Raw genomic sequence first — 21,474 nt, 5'->3', positions numbered from 1 at the left:
ATAGATCATGTTCAAGCTATCGACCAGGTGATAGGAAAATTGCAGAATACAACCAAACCCTAATTATAGCCTTCATTAACTGCGAGAAAGCATTTGACTCAGTGAAAACCATAGCAGTCGTGCAGAGCCTTATGTGAAAGTACTGGAAAATATCTATAACGACTGCACAGCTACAACAGTTCTCTAAAAAATCAGCAATAAAATTCCAATAAGGAAGGGCGTCTGGCAAGGAGACACAATCTCGCCAATGCTATTCACCGCCTGTTTACAGTAGGTATTCCGAAGCCATAATTCGGAACACTTCTGGATAAGAGTTATAGAGAAAAGCTATATAATCTACGATTCGCTGATGACATTCCGTTGTTCAGTAACTCAGGGGTGAACTGCAAATCATAATCAATGAGTTAGACAGGCAGAGCAGGGCGGTGTGTCTAAAAATTAAGATGCAGACAACCAAAGTAATATTCAACAGTCTAGCAAGGAAACAGCAGTTCACAATTGGTAGCTAGGTGCTGGAATTGCTAAAGGAGTACGTCTACTTAAGGCAGGTAGTGATAGCTGATCCAGATCGAGCGAGGGACATAACTTGAAGGATAAGAATGGGTGTAGCGCATATGGCAGGTTCTCCCAGATCATGAAAAGCAGTTTACCAATAAAAGTGTACAAGAGCTGTATCTTCCCTGTACTTACCTACAGGGCAGAAATGTATGGGCTAACGAAAAGGGTTCAGCTTAAGTTAACGACTACGCAGCGAGCCACGGAAAGAAAATTGATAGGTGCAACGTTAAGAGAGCGGAAGCGGGCAGAGTGGGTGAGGGAACAAGCGCGGGTTATTGATATCCTAGTCGAAATCAAGAGGAAGAAATGGGCTTGGGCAGGGCATGTAATGCGAAGTCAGTATAACCAATGCTTCTTAAGTGTTGCGTAGTGGATGTTAAGAGAAGACAAGCGTAGCTGGGGGTGGCAGAAAGTTGGGTGGGCGGATGAGTTCGTGGGGATACAGTGGCCGCAGCTGGCAAAGGACGGTTAATTGGAGAGGCATGGAAGATGACTTTGCATTGCAATAGGCGTAGTCAGCCTTATGATGAAGTGAGAGCTATGTTGCCACGAATGTAGCTGATAGGGTGCGTCGAGCTCGGGACGCTGCGGGGTAAGACGAAGACGAGTGCACTCAGACGAGCACCGAGTGAAATAGGTTGAACGCGCTCTGAACGCTCGCTGCAAACACGCCACGCGACATAATTCTTTGCAACCTACGGTACAAATATTGGTACATACGCGCATTTTGTACTAACGCCTGTTTTCAGTCTAACCTCACCCGGACTTTCTTCGGGTGGACTCCCCTTCCCCTCACATTGCAGCCCTTGAAGATAACCTGCGTTTTCGCGATGCACTATCTAAGTTTGTATATTAAGGAGAAAGTTTAATTTGTGTTCCAAAAGCATTTATGGTGTTGTATTCAATGTTTTCCTTTATTTTATGTAACCAACTGCCCTCTGTAATGCCCTTGGCTCTGAGAGAACAATACATAAACAAATTTATAAAAGAAATGAAGAAATAACACGTGCCGCCGCCACTGTCATTGAAATTTTTGTTACAATTGATAATAGTCATAATTTATTATCTTGCTCCTGCGATTGGATGTTTGTTCTGGATTAGATGTTTGTTGATTGAGTCAAACATCGGAATAATTTTTTTTATTGTTGAATTAACATTTCCGTCTCCTAGAAAACCATACCAGACGTAAGGGTGGTACAAATATTTATTTGTGTAATTGTCGAACAGAAGTAAAAGAATTGTGCGGCTGCACTCGAAGAACGTTCAAGAATTGAAAGAAAATACGGCACTCATTACGAAGTCGAAGACGTTGTGTCTTGGGGGGAGTGATAGGTGGCGCCTCCTTGATGCAACCCCCTCTCCAGGCTAACTGCCTTGTCCGCCACGCACGCCACCTGCACCTAAATAATCAGGGATTAAGTTGCGGCCTACCCTCTTTTTATAACGGGAGAGTTGGGAACACGGCGGCCAGAATGCTGCAAATTCATGGCCTCCCCAATATACTAAAATACGTTTTTGGACTCCGGGACATCAAGCCCAGTGGAAAAACACAACAGAAATGTTTCTGTCGTCAGAACACACTTTCGGTGATATTTCTGACCCTGAACTTGCAGTAACAACAGAAGTTTTTGGAGTAGCAAAAGAATTTAATGTGGTTACTGCAGAAAAGTACTACAGAGCTAGAGAACATTACGGCAGAAAAAAAAGTACTACAGAAAAATACTGCAAAAGAACAATCGGTTACAACGACGGAGTAAAAAAAAAACAAAATTTTCGTTATTTTTGACACAGTTGCCGTTTCTTTTAAAAAGGGAACAGTAGAAGGAAGGCAGAGCGGTTATCGCGCTGCCCGAGCTCTTCTCCCCCGCGCCTCTAGCTGTGTATAGTCAGATACAACTCAAGAACCCAGCGGTTTTTAGCCTTGATAGGACGCTCTTGCAACCAATGAAGTCGGCCGGTTTCATGAACCTACTAGTGTGACAATGTAGGCAGCGGCGCCACAATGAACCGATCAGCTGCTACTAACCCCGACCACCGAGGGAAGATATCGATTTTCATTTACCACCCCTGTGAGCAGGCAGCAGTCAGTGAAGAACAGCGTTTATTGCTGATAGGAAACGGCTTTATGAAGGGAGAGGAGCGTGACGTAAAGGGTAACGATGCTAGGTAGCTGTCAACATGACGTCAGAATGACCCAGCTCCTCCTAATCCATCTAAATTCAGCTGAATCGGCCATACATTTTACAGTTGAACGTGAGCAGCAGGGCAGTCTGCTTTTTCTCGACGTTCTAGTCACAAGGCACGACAAAGGCTTGCGGTTCTCGATATACGGAAAACCAACCGACACGGCACGGTACCTCCATTTCAATTGCGAATCATCCCAGTCCCCACAAGGCATCTGTTAACATCTTTATTGAAGAGAGCTGATATGAGCCGATTGAAGAGAGCCTTCTAGTTCTTCACATGAAGGAAAAACAACCGAGTAGTCTCCGATCTCCAAAAAAATTGGTACCCCAGTTCATTCATCCGGCGCGTCAGCCAAAAGCAAAAAAGAAAAAAAACAGAAACAGCTCTATTCCTTCCGCAAGCACACGCCAGAACGGGAAACGTGTTTGCATGCCATACGTGAAAGGCGCGAGCGAGACGCTGGCTCGAATTCTCGGCAAAGAAAGGGTGCTAACAACGCACAAACCGGCTACCACCATCGGACGCTTCCTCCCCCGCCCGAAAGACCGTCACCCAAAAGAAAGGGCCCAAGGGGTTGCATACAAGATTCCCTGCTCGGTCTGCCCGGCTTCGTAGGTGGGGGAAAAGAACTTCGCCGAAAGAATGAGGCAACACAAAGCGGACGTCCGGCAAATTAACCGTCAGCGCAGCGCGGTGGCCGAACACTGCGAGGAATGGGACCACCGAATTGACTTCAACGGCACTACTCTACTAGACACCGAAGCTAGCCAGTGCAGGAGGCTTCTGCTGGAGTCGTGGCACATACAACAGACACGGAGGAATGTTAATCGCTCACTGGGGACACTTCCTTCGCCTTACATCCATGGTTTGCGACCATTGACCAGGAGGTACTCAACACGAGGGCTTAAACAGCCGAGCTGCGCCTCGCCCGTAGTCACACCTTGAAGAAAGGACCGAGCTGGTCCCGAAACGTCGTGTTTTTCAAAAATTAACCTGGTTGGCGTCAGTCATCTTTCTACTAAATTAATTTCCCAACCAGACAGACTTCTGTCAAATGTTTTCTTTTGAGCTCTGCTACATCTTTCTTTTCCTAAACAATTAGTTTAACGTCTCTACGGCAGTGGGTATCGGCGGGGCTGGAGACAATGTTGTGTGTTTCGCCGTAGCTCTGGGGAGTCGTGTGCGACGTCTGGGTTGTCAGACGCTGGAGGATCACCTGGCCGAAGGGTTACGTCGCGTATATGTTCCCGGGTCCTCCTGATCTTCCGGACGTCTTCCGTTTTCAGGATCGCGAAACGCGATGTCTCCGCTGGCCTCAGGAAGACAGCAGATGCCCAGGTCCGAAGAAGAGTGTCTTACGTTATCTGCTGTCCCTGCGACAGGGGAGGCAGGTGTCTGGAGCCACGGTTGTAGTGGGTCCTCTGGCGCTGGCGAATTTCCTGGAGTCTCTTGTGCACGGTTCTGCTGGGCACCGTCTCTGGAACCAAGTGTTCTGCCGGTACCGGGAGCAGAGTTCTCGTCTGCCTTCCCATAAGCCTCTGCACAGGAGACTTCAGCACAGGATCCCTGTGGTTATTGCGCCACTCGAGTAAAGCCATTTGGAAGTCTGGCATCCTACGCGAGAACTTTTTCAGTACCTTCTTAGCCTCTTGGACTGCCCTCTCGGCCATTCCGTTAAAGCGCGGATGGTACGGGCTCAAAGTGACGTGTGCAATACCTAACGTGGTTAGAAATGCCTTGAATTCGGCGCTGTCTAACGGTGGGCGTTATCACTGCACAGCTTTGAGGGCAGTCCATGAAGAGCGAAAATTTACGCACACCACGATTTGAGCAGTTTCGCTGCCAGATGTTGGAATTCGCTCATTTCAAAGAAGATGAATAGAAGTCGATAAGTATGGCAAACTGCCGGCCAACGTAAAAGAACAAGTCGAATCCCACGGCTTCCCATGGCAAGCTAGGTACTTCGTGGCTCAAAAGTGACATCTTCGCATTGCGTGGTTGATGCGTTTGACAGATTTTGCAAGCTCTAGAGTACTGGTCTACCTCTGCACACTTGTTTGGCCAAAACATGACACTTACCACCCGCTCTTTCATTTTATCTGCTCCCGAATGTGCGGCGTGAAGAAGACACAAAATTTCTGCTCTCTTCGAGTGTTGTATGATTACCTTATTGCTGCGAAATTACAGGCCGTCCTAGGTGTGTATCTCCTCCCGGTATGACCAGTATGGGCGGAGAGCTTCGGGGACATTACGCTTGCCATCCGGCCAGCTTGTTTTCGCATATCCACGCAGCTGGAGCAGAGCAGGATCGCCATCGGTTGCTGCAAGGAGGTCCCGGAGACGGTCATTTGAAGCAGAAACAAAATCTAGCACATTTACTTGAAACTGCTCTGCCTCTTCAGGCATGTATTCTTTGCTGGGAAACCGTGACAAAACATCTGCAAGAAGTAGTTCTTTGCCCGGTTTGTAGATAACATTGATGGGATAGCGTTGCAGGGTTAGTCTCATGCGTTGCCATTGAAGAGGACACTGATGCAACTGCCTCTTGAATATCGGCACCAAAGGGCGGTGTTCGGTCTCAACGGTTACTTCTGGCTGGCCGTAAATACAATCGTGGTATTTCGTGCAACCGAGCACAATAGCGTCTGTCTCTTTTTCAATTTTCGCATAGCGCTGTTTTGCGCCTGTCATCGACCGAGAAGAAAAAGCTACAGGGCTGCCTTCTTGAATTAGAAGCACTCCAACTTCCAATTGGCTGGCATCGACTGAGAGGATAATAGATTTACTCCGGTTGAAGCACTATAGCACAGGTGCTTCTACCAAGGACTGCCGCGACCTCTTAAAACTTCTTTCCTGCTCTTCGGTCCACACTCACGCAATGTCTTTGCGCAGAAATTTTCGGAGCAGGGCAGTCACATCGGACATGCTGGGAATGAACCGCTGCACAAAATTAATCATGTCAAGAAATACTTGTAGCTCCTTAGAGTTCTTGGGCTCTGGAATTTGTAGTACATCTTGAACTCGTTGCTGGTCTATTTGCAGGCCTTCTGCAGTGATGATGTGGCCCCGATAACGCACTTGGCGCTGCAAAAACGCTCATTTTTTGAGGTTCAGCCTAAGATTGTTCTCTTTACAGCGTGCAACAGGATTGTCAAGTGGTGGTGACATTCCTCTTTAGTTCTTCCCCAGAGCAATCTGTCGTCCATAACTACAGACACGCATGGTAACCCTTCTAACAAGGGGTGCATTACTGCTTGGAAAATCTCTGGAGCAGAGGCGATTCCGAACGGCATGCGAAGAAAACGTTGGCGCCCGTACGGCGTGCTCATTGTGCAGAGTTTTGAGCTTCCCTCGTGCAATTTAATCGACCAAAATTTTGATATGGCATCTAAAGTAGAGAATAACACAACCCGGGAAAGTCGCTGAACTACGTCCTCTAATGTCGGCATAGGAAATTGTTCTCGTAAAAGCGACTTGTTTAGTTCTGCTAGATCGAGAAAAATGCGTACTTTGTACTTTTTAACTAAAGTGATCATGGGACTAGACCTTGTCAGTAGGCTCGGTTACCTTTCTTATGATGCCTTGCTCTTCCATACGCTATAGTTCCACTTCCACCTTGTCTTGAAGGGCCACAAGAAATCTTATAGCTGGTACGGCGGCACCCGCGGCACCAGGCTTCAGCTTCATGCTGCACTCGAAGTCTTTCAGCTGGCCTAGCCCTTTGAAGACTTCTGCAAAAGGCTCTGCTGGTGGGTAGAATTGGTCATGCTGAATCCTCTGCAAGCGGCTGATAAACCCGAAACTTTGGGCTGCTGTACCACTCATTGTTACTGGCATCTTCTGCTCCACAATGAAAAATCTTTCTTCCCGAGCTTTGCCGTTTGCAGAAAGCAACAGACGTACTTTCCCACGGGAAGTGGTTTTGTGCCCAGAAAATGCTGTAAGCGTGACCAGGCTGGTGTGTTCTGGCTTATCTGGCAGTTTTCTGATGTCTTTTTTCTTATATAAAGCAGCAGTTTGCTCCCGTGTCTTAATTTGCACTTCATTGGTGTGCCGTCAATGTCCACAATCGCACTCAAGTTGTCGGCCGTTGTGTGTGCACTGTCAAAGTTTCCAAGTAAACCTCGTCTTCTACCTGCAGCTCCCGCAAATCTTTTCTTCTCTGAATCGCGCTTCGTGAATGCGGCAACATACTTGTTCGAAGTAGTTCCGCCTGCCGCATTTCTTGCAGGTTTTACCGTTCGCGGGGCATATTCCACTACGGTGCGTCTGATAACCGCGTCTATTGCAGACGTCGTTTTTAGCAGCTACTGCATGAACTCTAGTTTCATAGGTGGTTCCTCTCGCTTCGCTTATCTCGCGGACAACTTTTCTCCCTTGTTCTAGGGTGCGACATATTTCGACAGTCTCCTGATAGGACCAGTTCTCAGCGACTAAGTTTTGCTGCAAGTTTCTGTCTCGAATGCCCAAAATAATGCGGATGCGCTGCATACGGTCTTTTAGCTCTCCAAATTCGCAATTTTTTGCCAGTATTTGTAGTTTTGTCAGCCACTCACTCAAGCTTTCGCCTTCCTTTTGGTTTCTTGAGCCAAAGCGGAATTTGCGAAATTTTAGGTTGGTTTCGTGATTATAGAAATCCTTAAACTTTTTTAGTAGGACGACCTGCTGTACGCCTCTTTAGATTCTTCACCAACCGTCACAAGCCGTATGGCTACCTGCACCTCTTTGCTTTGTTTGTTCAGCAGGGTAGTGGTAGAAAACAACGTGAACTCACTCTTCCACACTTGCCATCTTAGCCAAGCGTTTCCTGATGTGTCCAAGGGCTTCGGTGGCGGAAGAAGGGACGCTGGCGTCGACATGCCGACTAGGGACCGCTGCCACCATGTGAGCAGGCCGGCAGTCAGTGAACAGCGTTTATTGCCGATAGAAAACGGGTTGATGAAGGAACAGGAAGGTGACGCAATAGGTCACGTTGCTAGGTCACTGTCAGCGTGGCGTCAGAGTGACTCAGGTGTACAGTCCCTTGCTTTTTCATACTAGCAGGTTCATAAGAATCGGCCGATGCCACTGGCTGGAAGGAGTTCCTTTGACAGGGAAAAGCCGCTGCGCTCTTAAGTTTTATACAACTATAACTCGCTCCCAACCTCACCCCGGCCCAATAACGACATATGGCAAGAGGCTACAACGCTGCAAACTACATGTATCTCGCAGAAAATATCCGCCTCGTCAAAGGGGCTCTCCAAAGCGGAGGAGGTTGGATGACGACACCTCCAGACTGGGACTTGCAAGTTAAACGCCCGTCTCAACTAATAAGCCTCGGGTCTTACGACCCAAAAGGCAGATTGTGCGGGAAGAAAGCGGGCCTGCTACGCACGGTGTCGGCCGGCCCAAACGATCCAAATGCAGTGCAGCTACTGAGGAGTGGAAGGTTACCCTTTCCAGTTGTGAACTCAAGGATGAAAACAGGCCTTTGTAGCACGAGCACGGACTACAGCGCCAGCCGCTGGTATACTGAACTAGGAACCGCACCCACACTACCTCTCAAATCTTCCGTTTTGTTTTCTTTCAGTCATTCTCCAAGCTTGGAAATAGCGAGGTTTAAAGAGTGGCCTGGTTTGTTGCCTTCCGCCCATGCAGCTGTAAAAGAAAAGAACGCAAAATTCACTGCACACACGGAAAAAAAACAGGGAGAGAGAGCACACCGTAAGTGTCACTGTGAAGAAGAAGCAGCGCAAGGAATTAAGGTACAGTGAATTAGTGCGTTTCACCTATGCCTTGGCAGTACAGCAATTTTTATTGTTCAGAACTGTTGTTTTGAGGGTATCGACGGTGCACTACCCGAAGGTTATTTAAAAAATCTAATAATAAAAACACGCCGATTTGGCAATTTTGGGCATCGATGCCAGGGCAAATATTGACGCACGCACTGAAGAGCGCTACCTGCGAAGTCTTCACGTGCATATTAGCAAACATGACCTTCTTCGAACAAGCATTTCCTCTAAGCAGAACATCCAGGCTAAAGCTTGCTCTACGATGTGCTGAAACACAGCTGCTGTTTTCACTAAGGAAGCCTAAGAGAAAATCCCCACTCTATTTAGCAGTTTGGTAGTTGACATTTAATCTTACCTGCTGTTATTCCTTATACCTGTATATCCTTAAGAAAGACAATGGTTACGTATTTTGGGCTCTGTTCCCAGCAAAAATATCGTGTTCACCTGTTCGTTGGCCCCCGAATCTTCTTTCTCGGTGATGGCGAGAAAGACCACTTGGTGGGAAGCGCTTTATAAGTGGGGCGACGAGTCGCTTTGCCATTCCCGTTTGGCTCGAACTTGGACAAAGTCGGTCGTGGTGACACCGCTGGCCGTAGGAATGGGATACCCGCTGTCCATATAGAGTATAATCCCCTTTCTTTTACAATTGTCTTGTGTCTGGGTGCCCTCAGGAAGAGGAATCGCACACACTTCTCAAGAGAATTTTTGCGGCGCCATGGTTATCCGCATTACCTTGCAGCTTCTGAAAAAGTTCTTAAGAAGGTGGTAGTTTGGGCTTATTGGTATAGCGTATTAAAAGAAAGCACAGCGCTGCACAACGGGACAGAGAAAAGGAGCACAAACGACGAGCGCTGACAACAGAAGGATTATTCCAAGAAACCACTGGAAGGAAACAGCAAAGCATATCTCCAGCCACATTGCGAAACAACGTGACCAGACCCGCCGCAGTAGATCAGTGGTTAGGGCGCTCGGTTACCGATCCGGAGAACCCGGGTTCGAACGCGACTGCGGCGACAGCGTTTTGATGGAGGCGAAACGCAAAGGCGTCCGTGTGCTGTGCGATGTCCGTGCAAGTTAAACATTCCCAGTGGTCAAAATTATTCCGGAGCCCTCCTCAGCGGCACCACTTCCTCTCTTCTTTCAGTACCTCCTTTATCCCTTACCTTACAGCGCGCTTCAGGTGATCGCCGAGATGTGACACAGATATTGCGTTATTTCCTTTCCCCGCCAACCAACTCAATTCAATTTTGTGAACACAAAAAGCTAATCAAAAATACCACTACAGTCGTAGAAAACAATAACATAGAGGGCTCTAGAACAATTTCGACCACCTAGGGATCTTTAACGTGCACTGATCTCGCACTGCACACGAGCGCTAAGGCGCTAATGTGCAGTGCGATTTCCGTGGAAGTTAAAGATCCACAAGTGGACGAAACTTTTCCGGAGCCCTCCACTACGGCACCAATTGCTTCCTTTCTTCTCATAGCCCCTCCTTTATCCCTTCCCTTACAGCACGGTTCAGGTGTCCGCTGATATATGAGACAGATACGGCGCCATTTCCTTCACCCAAAAACCAAATTTCCATTTTCAGACAGCCGGAATAAGATAAAAGTAAAGGGATACTACCCTGTCTGATATGCCCTGTGCTGTATTGTACGCCTTTGGGTTGGTCCAGAGAGCCAGGACGGCGGTTTCGAGAAATGGGATCACGCACTAGGGACACAAAGTAGCATGTGGGTTCCAATAGGGGTCCACACATCTTTAGTGTGCAATTAAGGTTCTTCATTACCACTACCACTGAATGGACTTTGATGAGGACGACGATACCCAAGTCTGATCACGAGGCAATAGATAACTTTTATGAACGTTAGCTCTTACTCATCACGTTTCGAGATTTCGGGGGGTCTCCTACCCCCTCTGAGATCAAAGCATCATCTGTGGCTGCAACTAGAAAACAGCGCATCTCGCATTGAGACTTGTAGCGCCATCTACAATAGCACTGGAGAAACAACCACCTGCCGCGTGCCAATTATCACGTCAACAGCCAATATGGAGGATAGAGGTGGAACCAACGTTTTTACATAAGGACAGTTGGAAAACTTGCCCCCGCGATGCGGCCTTACTTCTGCTGCCGCTTTCATCTCCACAAGACGCGACCGCCATCTCTAGGGTTTTGACATTAGCAAGGTAGTTTTCTTAGTTTTCTCTGCGCCGCCGCTACGGCCATTGGCTGCGCTTGGTCACGTGGACAGTTTGCTGCATAACTGGTATACGCAGGCTCGCGCCTCGCATCGATTGCGCCGGGCGCGGCTGCTTCAAGCAGCAATCGTCTACGTATTGCAAGGTTCGCGTGCGCTCTAAGCCTGCGGTACGAGAGTCCAGGATGCTCGGGGTTGAGCTTGTGTCTGTAGATATTGGCCGAAACTTAAAGCCCTTCTTTCCGCGGTACCACGCGGGTAAAATCAGAGAAACACAACGTGCCGCTTACCCCCTCGTTATTTGGGTTCCTCGCGTGTGTAATATGCGGTTGTGCAAAGTAGACTGTAAACTTTCCTCTATTGATTAGATCACTAAAAGTGGAGCGTCTGTAAATAATTCCTAGCAAAAGCTTACAAAGACACTAAATGCTTTCTATTTCTTTTTTTCGGCATACGCACTTTAGTTTCTTCTTAAGCCACTTTGTGTTAATGCGTCGAGATTTAAATATAATCGTCATGGTGGTTTAGGCATTTTCTATAAGTGATCGAAACTGGGAGCACGTTAGCTTTACTTCTTGAATGCGTATCAAATACGCATGTGATAAGCTGTTTGCTAACGCGTCTTCTACGTACCCGGCTAAGGTTATGGCTATAAATGCTACTAAGCCGTCTTGTTTTATTGATTCCGGAAATACCAATCATGTGAAATCCAATTAGCTTTGTTCCTGCATGACATTCATTCCTATCTTGACCGCAATATTCCAACTGATGTGCAATTTCTAGATTTCGAGAATGCTTTCGATAAAGTACCCCATTACCGCCTTTTACTTAAAATGTCTCTGTTAAACATTCATCCTAGAGCCTTGAACTGGATTAGAGGCTTTTAAACTTACCGCATGCAGTTTGTTTCCGCTAATGGCTTCTTATCATCTTACTCACACGTTCCTTCAGGAAAACCCCAAAGCACAGTTCTTCGCCCCTTGCTCTTTCTAATCTACATTACAGATTTGCCTTCCACAGTAACATCTAGCATCCGCCTTTTCGCGGATGTTTGCGTACTCTACCGCCCCATAACTAACGCCTAGGATGCTTACATCTTCCAAAATGACCCGGATAACATACAGCAGTGGTGCTCTACGTGGCTAATGTCCCTAAATACTGCAAAAACTGTACAAATTTCTTTTCACCGCCGCCGAAATTAAAATTCGCCTACTTATAAAATTAACGATACTGCCATTATTTCCACTAACTCTTTTAAGTATCTTGGTATTAACCTCACTAGTGACTTATCATGGTCTTGCCACATTAACCACATAATAAACTCATCTAATCGAGCAGTTGGGTATCTCCGTCGTAACCTGCGCATGCCACCTTGTTCCTTAAAATTACTAGCTTATAAAACGTTTGTGCGACCTAAACTTGAATACGCTTGCGCAATATTTGACGCTTATCAGTCTAACCTTACCTCAGCCCTTGAAACTGTTCAGAATCGAGGCACTCGCTTTATTCCTTCAAAATACTCGCGATAGTCTATCATATCCGCCTTGAAGTTCCAACTAAAATTTCCTTCTCTCGCTTCTCGTCGCCGAATTTCACGTCTCTGCCTTTATCACAGGTTTTTCCATTGTTCTCCCCGTGACAGCAAGCTCATTCTACCAGTACGTTGAACACCCCGCACAGGTCATACAAACAGCGTCATCCCGCATCGGGCCCGCACTACTACATTTCAGAAATCATTTTTTGTCCACGCAGCTCGCGACTGGAATGACCTTCCCCGCAACTTAGCACTAATCCCTGATGCAGCCCATTTCAAGACTGCCATCGAGGAAGCCATGTCATTGTCATGATTGCCATGTAACAATCATTGTTAACAGCTGTTTTTGCGCCCGCACCAGGGACTCTTAAGGTTCAAATAAATAAATAAATACAAAAGAGACGAAGGCGCAACATACGTTTGTATTCATTATCATTACGTTTCTGTACGCACTCGAGTCACCGTCTGTTACACTCCTCAAGTTGGGAGTAGCAGACGACGCGCCCATCCCAAAGCGACCGCTGCGCCACCGCCCATGCGGCACCCGTTTTTGGTCCTCTCGGCGCCCGGCTGCAATTATCTAAAAACGTGGAGCAACGTTTTTAGATAACGTTGTATAAAGCAAAGAAAACTAACGTGGCACTGTCAAAACCCTAGAGATGGTGCTCGCGTCTCTTTGAGATGAAAGCGGCAAAGGAAGTGGGGCCGATTCCCGGGGGTAAGTTATAGGCAAGTTTTCCAACTGTCCTTATCTAAAAAAGTTGGGTGGAACTATGTGAGTATTACCTCAGGCGACGAAATGGAGGCATAGTTATCGAATCCAAGATGGCGGCCATTAAAATTGGTTGTGCCCTCTCATCCCTTCCCCCACTAACCAAAAATATCATAAAACGAGTAGGAAAACCTTGCCCTTACGAGACCGCTATACAAGTATACATTCGTTCCGCTATACCGGGTGTCCCAGCTAACTTGATCCAAGGGTTCAAAAATAAATTATTAGAGGCACGCGAGTGGAACAAGTTGCATATCGGTGACAGCCACGTTGCGCACCACAGGCAATTTTTGTTTTCTAAAGTAATGAATCGTATAATTAAGTTTAATGATCTAAATTAATACTGACCTCAGACAAACAACTGCATTTGAAGAGTTGTCGAGCACCTTCAGAGACCCCCCCTGAATGATAAGGAAATCCTCACGTGCGTCTTATTTTCCCAGCTGCAAACAAAGCCGGCGAAACAAAAAATAAACCACGTGACTAACACCTTGCGCGCCATGATCGTGCTGCTCTCAAGCGTGGTTTGAGCAAACAAAATCACCTGCAGCCTTGACTCGAAGGCCTCACACCAGCGGCAGGCCGACATGTTGGCGGTGGTTTCTCGTCTGCGTCAGCCACTGGCACACATCGCAGTGCGAGCTGCCGCCGCCAACTTATCGGAATGCCGCTGCTGGGCGAACCGGCGAGGCAAGGCTGCAGGTGATTTCGTTTGCTCAAACCACGCTTGAGAGCAGCACGATCGGGGCGTGCAAGTGCTTTAGTCACGTGGTTTATTTTGTATTCCGTGAGCTTTTTTTTTTTGAGCTGGGAAATAAGAACGCTGTGAGGATTTCCTTATCCTAAATGATGGAATGGGGGTTTCAAAAGGCGCTCCACAACTCTTCAAATGCACTTTGTTTCCTAAATTTAATGTTGCTTAAGTAAGATAATTAAACTTAATCTAAATATTAGTTATTTGCGAAACAAAGATCTTCTGGTGCGCAAGCTGGCTGTCACCAATGTGCAATTGATTTCACCCGCCTGCCTATGATAATTGATTTTTATCTCTTGGCTCAAATTAGTTGAAACACCCGGTATATAACCCGACAACAACGGGCAACCATACGGGGACAGTTGTAGAACGAATTTTTTTGGCAAATAAAACCCTAATGGGTTGTTTTATAGACATAAGACTACAATTAAAAAATAGGTAAACATTGTATACATGCAATTACTAATTGAAGCGCCGGCATATCGCACCGCAAGCCTAATTCTAGGCCCACCTTGACCCCCAAAATGAAGGAAACTTCGTTTCAGACGTATCTTGAGGGAATGCAACTCGAAATAGGGTAGACATGCATCGTAATTTCTCTTATAAATGGCGTTTGGGGGCAATCGTTCCGCTAGGCGGCGTGCGTGCGCGGGTATCCGAGTATCTGTAGAAACAATAGAACACCTTATTCTAAAATGTATTTTAAAGAAAATGGCGAATTTTATTAACAACTCACAGCAGAGTTAAACAAAATAAAGAGGAAAAAACTGAGCATGGTGGCAACAACCACTGCCCCGTTTCAATGGGGACGCTCCTACCTTCCATCCATCCATCCGAGCATGGTGGCAATCCACCCCGTTTCAAAGGGTATAAAAATTCCGCTTCTCGAGACGAGCGGCGCGTTCTTCTTCGTTTTCATCATCTAAAAAACCAAACAGCTATAACGCTCGTAAGTTCAACATCTTCCAGACGGTGGCGGCCTTTTTTCCTCTTTTGCCGGGGATTCGCTTCTCTCCGTAGACTATACTTGGAGATGCCGCTCGCTCGACTGGGGCTACCTCAATGTATTCTGAACCTCCTGTCCTTCGGGGCAAGCGCCAAGGGATATACCTTGAAACCAATGTGCGATTTTATTCGCGGATATATAATTGCATCAGTTAGATTCTTATGCTAGAATGTGTATTCACAGCTTTTTTTTTCGTCTTTTATCACCTTTTTTTAATACAAATTCGGTTCTTCGCCAAAAAATTATCTAAATACTCCACTCCTTGCCCAAGTGTGCACTTGTATCAGCAATGCACCCTGGCCAATTCACCGCCGCGCACGTATGCGCCATTCAGCCTGAGGACATCATCATCCCGAGAGACTGGAAATTATGAGAGTTCAATGTGTTTTTCTGCGGGGATGGCTTACCACTCAAATGTAGAGGCCAGCGAAGCAGATCTTTTCGAGCCCTACGAATGGAAGTTGATGCAGACAGCGCTACTGAAACCCAGCGGGAGAGACGCAGTTTAGCGCTGAGGCGTTGCGCTGCGGTGATGGCGTAACATTCTAATGCAGTGGCCAACGAAGCTGATCACTTTACGCACACTCAACAAAAAATGATGAAGACGACGCTAACAAAACCCTAGCACTAGAGCCTGGTAATTTAGCGTGAGGGTGTTGTGCTGCGGTAATGGCGTACTACTGTAATGCCGAGGCCGGCGAAGCAGATCTCTTCGCGCCCTACGAATGGAAGTTGGTGCAGACAGCGCTACCCAAACCCGGCGGGGGAGACGCAATTTAGCGAGTGGGGCGTTGTGCTGTGGTAATGGCGCAACAATATAATGCAGTAGCAAGCGAAGCTGATCACTTCGCGCATACTGAATAGAAGGTGATGAAGATGACGCTACCGAAACTCTAGCACTAGGGACAGGTAATTTAGCGTGAGGGATTTGTGATGCGGTGATGGCGTGCCAGTCTAATGCAGAGACCGGCGAAGCAGATTTTTTAGCGCCCTATGAATGGAAGTTGATCAAAACGACAATACCCAAACCCGGCGCGAAAGACTGAAAATTCAATGCGCGAGCTTGCGGGCTACGATGATCGCGTACCACTCTAATCAGTAGGAGAAAACCTTATAACTCTGCAGCTTTGGGGCATCTTCAAAGATGTTCTCTCCTTGGCTGTAGCCCTAGGAGTCTTCTCTGTCAAGCTTTTCCTCTTTTAATCAATGGTGGGTTGCCCTCAGTCCAGGGCTTCGCTGGCCACTGCCGCCCGATGAGCTCGCTGTACCAGACCTTGTTGGTCTTCACTGCGGTCGCTGGACAGCAGAGTCTCCCAGTACTCCGCACTCGGGTTTTGTATTTTGGGAACCACGTCTGTGCTTTGACAGGCCCGTGGGATGTGATATCGAGTGGGTTTTTCGTCGGCCCATGAACATCCGCGTATATCGTAGGGTGTATTTTGTTACTATGTGTAGGTTTGGATAACAACCTGTCTGTAATTGTCTCGAAGAGACAGCTTCCTCTCTGTTGAGCAATTTGTGCGGCGAGAGATATCGGATTCTTCTGCCTCTGTAGCATTGTAGTGTGGTACAGTATTCCTTGGGTGCTGGCACGAGTTCCGCGGTCTCGTAGTATGCATGGAAAGTAATGTACTCTCGAGCTATCTTGTCGCCCTGTTGGTTCCCTGCCACCCCCATGTGTCCCGGTACCCATACAATTTTGTGCGTGGTCTTCTAGTTTTCTTCTTCGTGGCTTTTAGTTCTGTCGCTCTTAGCGAGCAGTATGCGGAGCACATGACGACCTATCCTGCCAATCATGTAATTTCAGCAAGCGGTTTGAGAGTCCGTCAGTATCGTTAGCGACTGCCCAGTTCTATAGCCCTCCGCCACCGCTAGAACAACGGCTCTTTCTTCGGCCTCTGCTACTGTGCAGTCTCGCATAGACGCGCTGGTTATTTCCTGTAGTGACGAATCGACCACCGTTACCACTGCAATTTTGGTGTCTCCTCCTCTCCAGGACGCGTCTCCATAAATGGTCGTATTGTGAGGCGCGTATGTTTTCTGGATAAATTCGGCCGTCACTTCTCTTCTGCCTCGGTGGAGGTTGGGGGTACATGTTTCTTTGTATTGGCGCTACCTTGAGGGACTTGCGAAGCTCGTCGGGGGCCGTTTCCTTCCTTGTCATTGCTCGCATCTTCTCGCGGTATCCGAGTCTGTGTAAGAGCGCTCTTCCAGTCGTTGTCTGCAGCAGCCTGAGTTCTTGCGACTCAAGCTGCGCCTCCCGTCGCTCCTCGAAGTTGTTTTGCACTCCCAGGGCGATGAGGTTTTCTGTAGACGTGTTTTGGGGTAGTCGGAGCGTTGTCTTATAGGCTTTGCGCGCAGGACGTCGGTTTGTTGTATTTCGCTCTTGTTGAAGCACTGATGGGGTAGGCTGTACGTGATTCGACTAACGACCATCTTTTTGAGTAGTTTTAGTGTGCCCTCTTCGCGCATGCCATGTCGCCTGTTGGTGATCCGGGTGATCATGCGTGCGACCTGGAGCGTTGTTGTTTTGAGCAGGAAGAAAGTGGGGGTACTGCGTTGGTAGGATTGAACCCACGTGCCCAATATTCATATTGTTTTCTTTTCCGGTATAGGCGATCCTTGTAGATAGACCTTGAGTTCCATATCCTTACTGGTTGAGACGGTCTGGTTTTGCTCCCTCTCCACACTTGCAGCAGTTGCGATTTCTCAGTCGAGCATGTGAGTCCTCTTTCTCCGACGTATTGCTCTACACATTAGGTCACTTCCTGTAGCCTGTCTTTCTTCCCCCCGAGGGAGCCCGTGCTTGTCCAGACTTTAATGTCGTCTGCGTACATGGCGTGCCTTATGTCTTCGCTCTTGTCTAATTTTTCAACTAGGCCTATCATACCTATGTTGAACAGTAAAGGTGAAATGACTGACCATTGGGTGTTCCCTTGTTTGGCATGTGTTTTTGTCCGGTCGAAGATATTCTATGCCGATAGTGGCAGTTCTATTGGACAGAAAGGCTTTTACGTAGCCGTGGATTCTGCTTCCGCAGTCCAGGTCGCCTAGACCCGTAAGGATCGCTTCGTGGCTGACGTTATCGAATGCCTCCCATATGTACAGGGTCATTATTACATTTCCGCCCATTCGAGGTGCGTTTCGGAGTACATCTTCTTGTATTTGAAGAAGCCCGTCCTGCGTCGAGAGTTTGATCTGAAGCCGAACATAGTAGGAGTACACGGTCGTTATCTTCCATGTAATTTTGCAGTCGTATCGTCACCACCCGCTATAAAATGTTGGAAGCGCTCGACGTGAACGAGATGGGCCTCAGATATTTAATTTGTAGCTTTTTACCAGGTTTAGGTATTGTTTTTACTTCGGCGTGTTTCCAATCTTCGGGAACCGTCCCCACGTCCCATTGTTTGTTAAGAAAGTTTACGAGCTGTTGTAAAACGTCGTCGATTACGTTGCGGATTAGGGCGTTGTCGAATCTGCCCGCTCCTGCCGCCGTGTTTCTGGTGTGGTTCCTTATGGCTGCGTAAACATTTTGGCAGTTATAGAGAGGTCGAGTCTCTAGTTTTCGGCTCCCCTATACGTTCATTGGTATCGCGGGGGGTTGTGATCGCGGACACATTTTTCTCGTGCCATCTATAGTAGGGCGGTGGCAAAACCCTGGAAGTAGTGGATGAACCTGTGAATAGCTTTACTATTTTCTGATTTGATTTCGTCGGGTCAATTAGTGCTCTAAGGAGATTCCAGATACTGGCCGCGCCTAGAATTCCCCTAAGTGAGTCGCTGAGTTGTTCCCAAGTTTGTTTCCCTAGTTGCGTCACGTATTCTTCAGCTTTTGCGTTGATTTCTGCTACGTTTAGTTTTAGTTTCCTGTAGCGTTGTTGCTTCCGCCATCTTTTGGTGAGATTGCGTCTGTCTTCCTATAGCCTGAAGAGGCTCCCGTCTATATCGGTCGTTGCTGTTCTCCTCATACTTTTTGTGCATTTTTCTCCCGTTTCTCTCAGCATGCCGCTCCATTCCGCCTAGTGACTGGATACCGCCTTTAGATTGGCTGCACGCCCCGCGAAACGCGTTCCAGCCTGTGATATTTCTTTTTCCACTCTGGCGTCTTATCCTGTCCGATGCTATTCGCGTCCGGAGGATAATGTTATCGCTGCCTAGGTTTTCTATCGTGTCTTTTTAACCACTGTTATTCCGTGCTTTTCCTTACGAAGATGAGGTCCGGGAAAGTTTCCGTGCTCACACTATACCCGATTCTCGTGGCGGCCGCGGGATCTGTGATTAGACCGCAGCCAAAGCATTTCGTTACCTCCGCTAATGTTCTTCCCTTGATATCTTGTTTCTGGTTTCCCCAACTTCTGTCCATGGTGTTGAAATCTCCTACGATGATAAGTGCATTTCCTTTGGTGAGATTTCGAAGAATTTGGCTCGAAAAAAACCACTCTAATGAAGTGGCCAGCGAGGCTGGTATGCTCGCGCCGCCCGAATGGAAGCTGATAAAGACGACTATCACCAAGCCCGGCGAGAAACCAATTTTCTAAACCTTCTGCAGGTTTTGAGAAAAGGAAAGGCGCAAAACTGCCTCCATGCGTAGGTGGATGCCACCGCCTGCTCAAAGCGCGACTGTGTTGTCCCTGACCCAATGATCCAATCGGACTTGCTACTCTGAGACTTCACCATACGTCGGCAAAATCACGAGTGCTCACACAGGATCACTCACAAAAGTTTGGTCAATCTACAGGCTTACTCAAACTCACACTCACAGAGTCTCGGGCTCACCCGAACTCATTAACTCAAACTCATTAGGCTGACAACTCACTTGGGCTCGCTCAGACCCACCAGTCATCTGGGGTCAACCACGCATAGCGACTCACGTCTCACTGAGATTCACGGCTGATCTTGGCTCACTCAATCAATTCATCACTCATTAACTCATCACTCACCTGGAATCACTCATTTCGACTCGCGACTCATTTGCACTCAATAATTCGAGCTACCTTGCGCATTTCAGTTTAAGACTCACCTATGCTCACCTTGACTCAGGATTCTTATAAGCCCACGCGTCGGACAGCTGAATCGTTTTTACGCTGAACGGCTCAAAGGTATTAAAACCGCGGGGATGCGATGAGCTCTTAACTGCTGCCAGCCTGTAGCGCCAGCAGCCAGGCCTGGCTCGGAAGCCTAGAGGCCTGTAGCTGCTCCTCACGGGCCGTAAAGATCTAAGCCCGCTGCATGTGTTCTGCAACCAATTAAAAATAGCAAAGGAAGAACTAGAGCAACGCCGATACAGCAAGCCACGGCTAATGTCCAACGACACCAAGCGCGGAGGCTAATAAGCTTTCTTCGCCTTTTATTAATGGTCTAGAACACAGCACCCACAAAAACTACATACCACGAAACAATGAAATTGCTTTACATCACCATCTTGACCAAAAGTGTATTCAGTATTATGAGTGCACAGGAAAATGTAGCGCAATAAACGATATGAATTCACTTGGGATTGTGGGATAGTTCAACCTCGCATCACTTACTTGTTTTATTTGATAAGCCCACATTCTACCGGTCTAAACAAGACGCAGATCGTGATCTGAATGCGAGCCCACACTCATGACTTGCATCGTGAACTGAACGTGAGTCCGGACTTACTCACGACTCCGATCAGTACCTGCACATGAGTCCAGGCTCACTCGCGACTGAAATCATGATCTGAATGTGAGTCCGGACTCACTCACGACTCGGGTAATGATCTGATCATGAGTCCGGACTCACAACTCAGATCATGATCTGAAATGAACCTGACTGAGCCCGAGTCGACTCATGAGTGAGTTCGCCGACCTATGGGCTTCACGCACTTACATAAACACAGACCACTGAAACCCGTGAAGTGCGACTGGACGTGCTGAAAAAGAAAAAAAAAATGCTTACCGCCGGGCCAGCCACCATCATCTGTGGGTAGCCGTTCTTTGTCAGCGGGTGCTTCTCTGGGCACAAAACGATGCTGCTGCTCTCGGCTTAGATGGTCGCTAAGGCGGTCCACAAATCTGCGCCCCGCGGAAAATGCGAGGTTTAGGTCGTCGTGAATTCCGTCAAGTAAATTGAAAGAATCGCCGAGAAGCGCCACCTTCAGAGCGTCCCTAAAGCGTTGTTCAATGCTGGCACCCATCAATCGGACTGCCAGCAACGGAAGTCCAGACCACAGGGTGATGCAGACCACCTTGTGCTCATACAGCCGAGTCTCTTCCTCCTCAGTCAGCAGACACGCATAGTATGTGCCATGCTGAACGTACCACGACATCGTGACGGTGTGCTCGGGAAGGCGCAGCGCAGCTGCGATCCGCTCAAGCAGCGTTGGGCAGTCGATGGACAAGTCCACGTTGGCATTGAGCAGAAACATCCGCCACCCACGCAGTATATACCGCGGCATAAGCCAGCAGTACGTCCGGGCCATACGATGCAGGCGCTCTTCCATCCGAACGGCATCCTGCAGAAAATTGTTTATGTCGTTCATTACCATATCAGGGCGCACTCGGTCAGCGTTTGAAGGCTGCGGTATATGTACGGCTCGGTAGCGGAGCAGTTCATTTCGATTCAACTGGCTCAGATGTTCGCGCATTGTTACCAAGTCTCTGGCTGTCATGGCGGTAGAAGCGGCCTAACAGACACAGTGATTTTTGGAGATCTCTGCCAGAGGCGATGC

General features: G+C 47.8%; 1 protein-coding gene and 1 pseudogene across 1 annotated transcript; both read right to left on the bottom strand.

Moving 5' to 3' along the window:
• Positions 1-1,841: 1,841 nt before the first annotated feature.
• Positions 1,842-21,255, bottom strand: LOC144105697 (uncharacterized). The gene is made up of 2 exons (XM_077638801.1): positions 20,703-21,255; positions 1,842-1,958 (listed from the first exon to the last, which is right to left on the bottom strand). The coding sequence occupies exons 1-2, from the start codon at positions 21,244-21,246 to the stop codon at positions 1,924-1,926; spliced, it is 579 nt and encodes a 192-aa protein (XP_077494927.1). The 5' UTR covers positions 21,247-21,255; the 3' UTR covers positions 1,842-1,923.
• On the bottom strand, positions 3,849-6,570 carry LOC144105084 (uncharacterized; annotated as a pseudogene).
• Positions 21,256-21,474: the final 219 nt, after the last annotated feature.

The sequence above is a fragment of the Amblyomma americanum genome, chromosome 9, assembly GCF_052857255.1.
Source record: "Amblyomma americanum isolate KBUSLIRL-KWMA chromosome 9, ASM5285725v1, whole genome shotgun sequence".
Taxonomy (NCBI): Eukaryota; Metazoa; Arthropoda; class Arachnida; order Ixodida; family Ixodidae; genus Amblyomma; species Amblyomma americanum.
This window is presented reverse-complemented; position numbering and strand designations above follow the sequence as displayed.

What these genes read in the sequence shown, in the direction of transcription:
- LOC144105697 (XM_077638801.1), bottom strand. Translation starts at nt 21,246, where the DNA reads ATGGAAGAGCGCCTGCATCGTATGGCCCGGACGTACTGCTGGCTTATG. An exon ending in TGATGGTGGCTGGCCCGGCG is followed by an intron (nt 1,959 to 20,702) that starts GTAAGCATTTTT and finishes CTGATTATTTAG; the next exon opens with GTGCAGGTGGCGTGCGTGGC.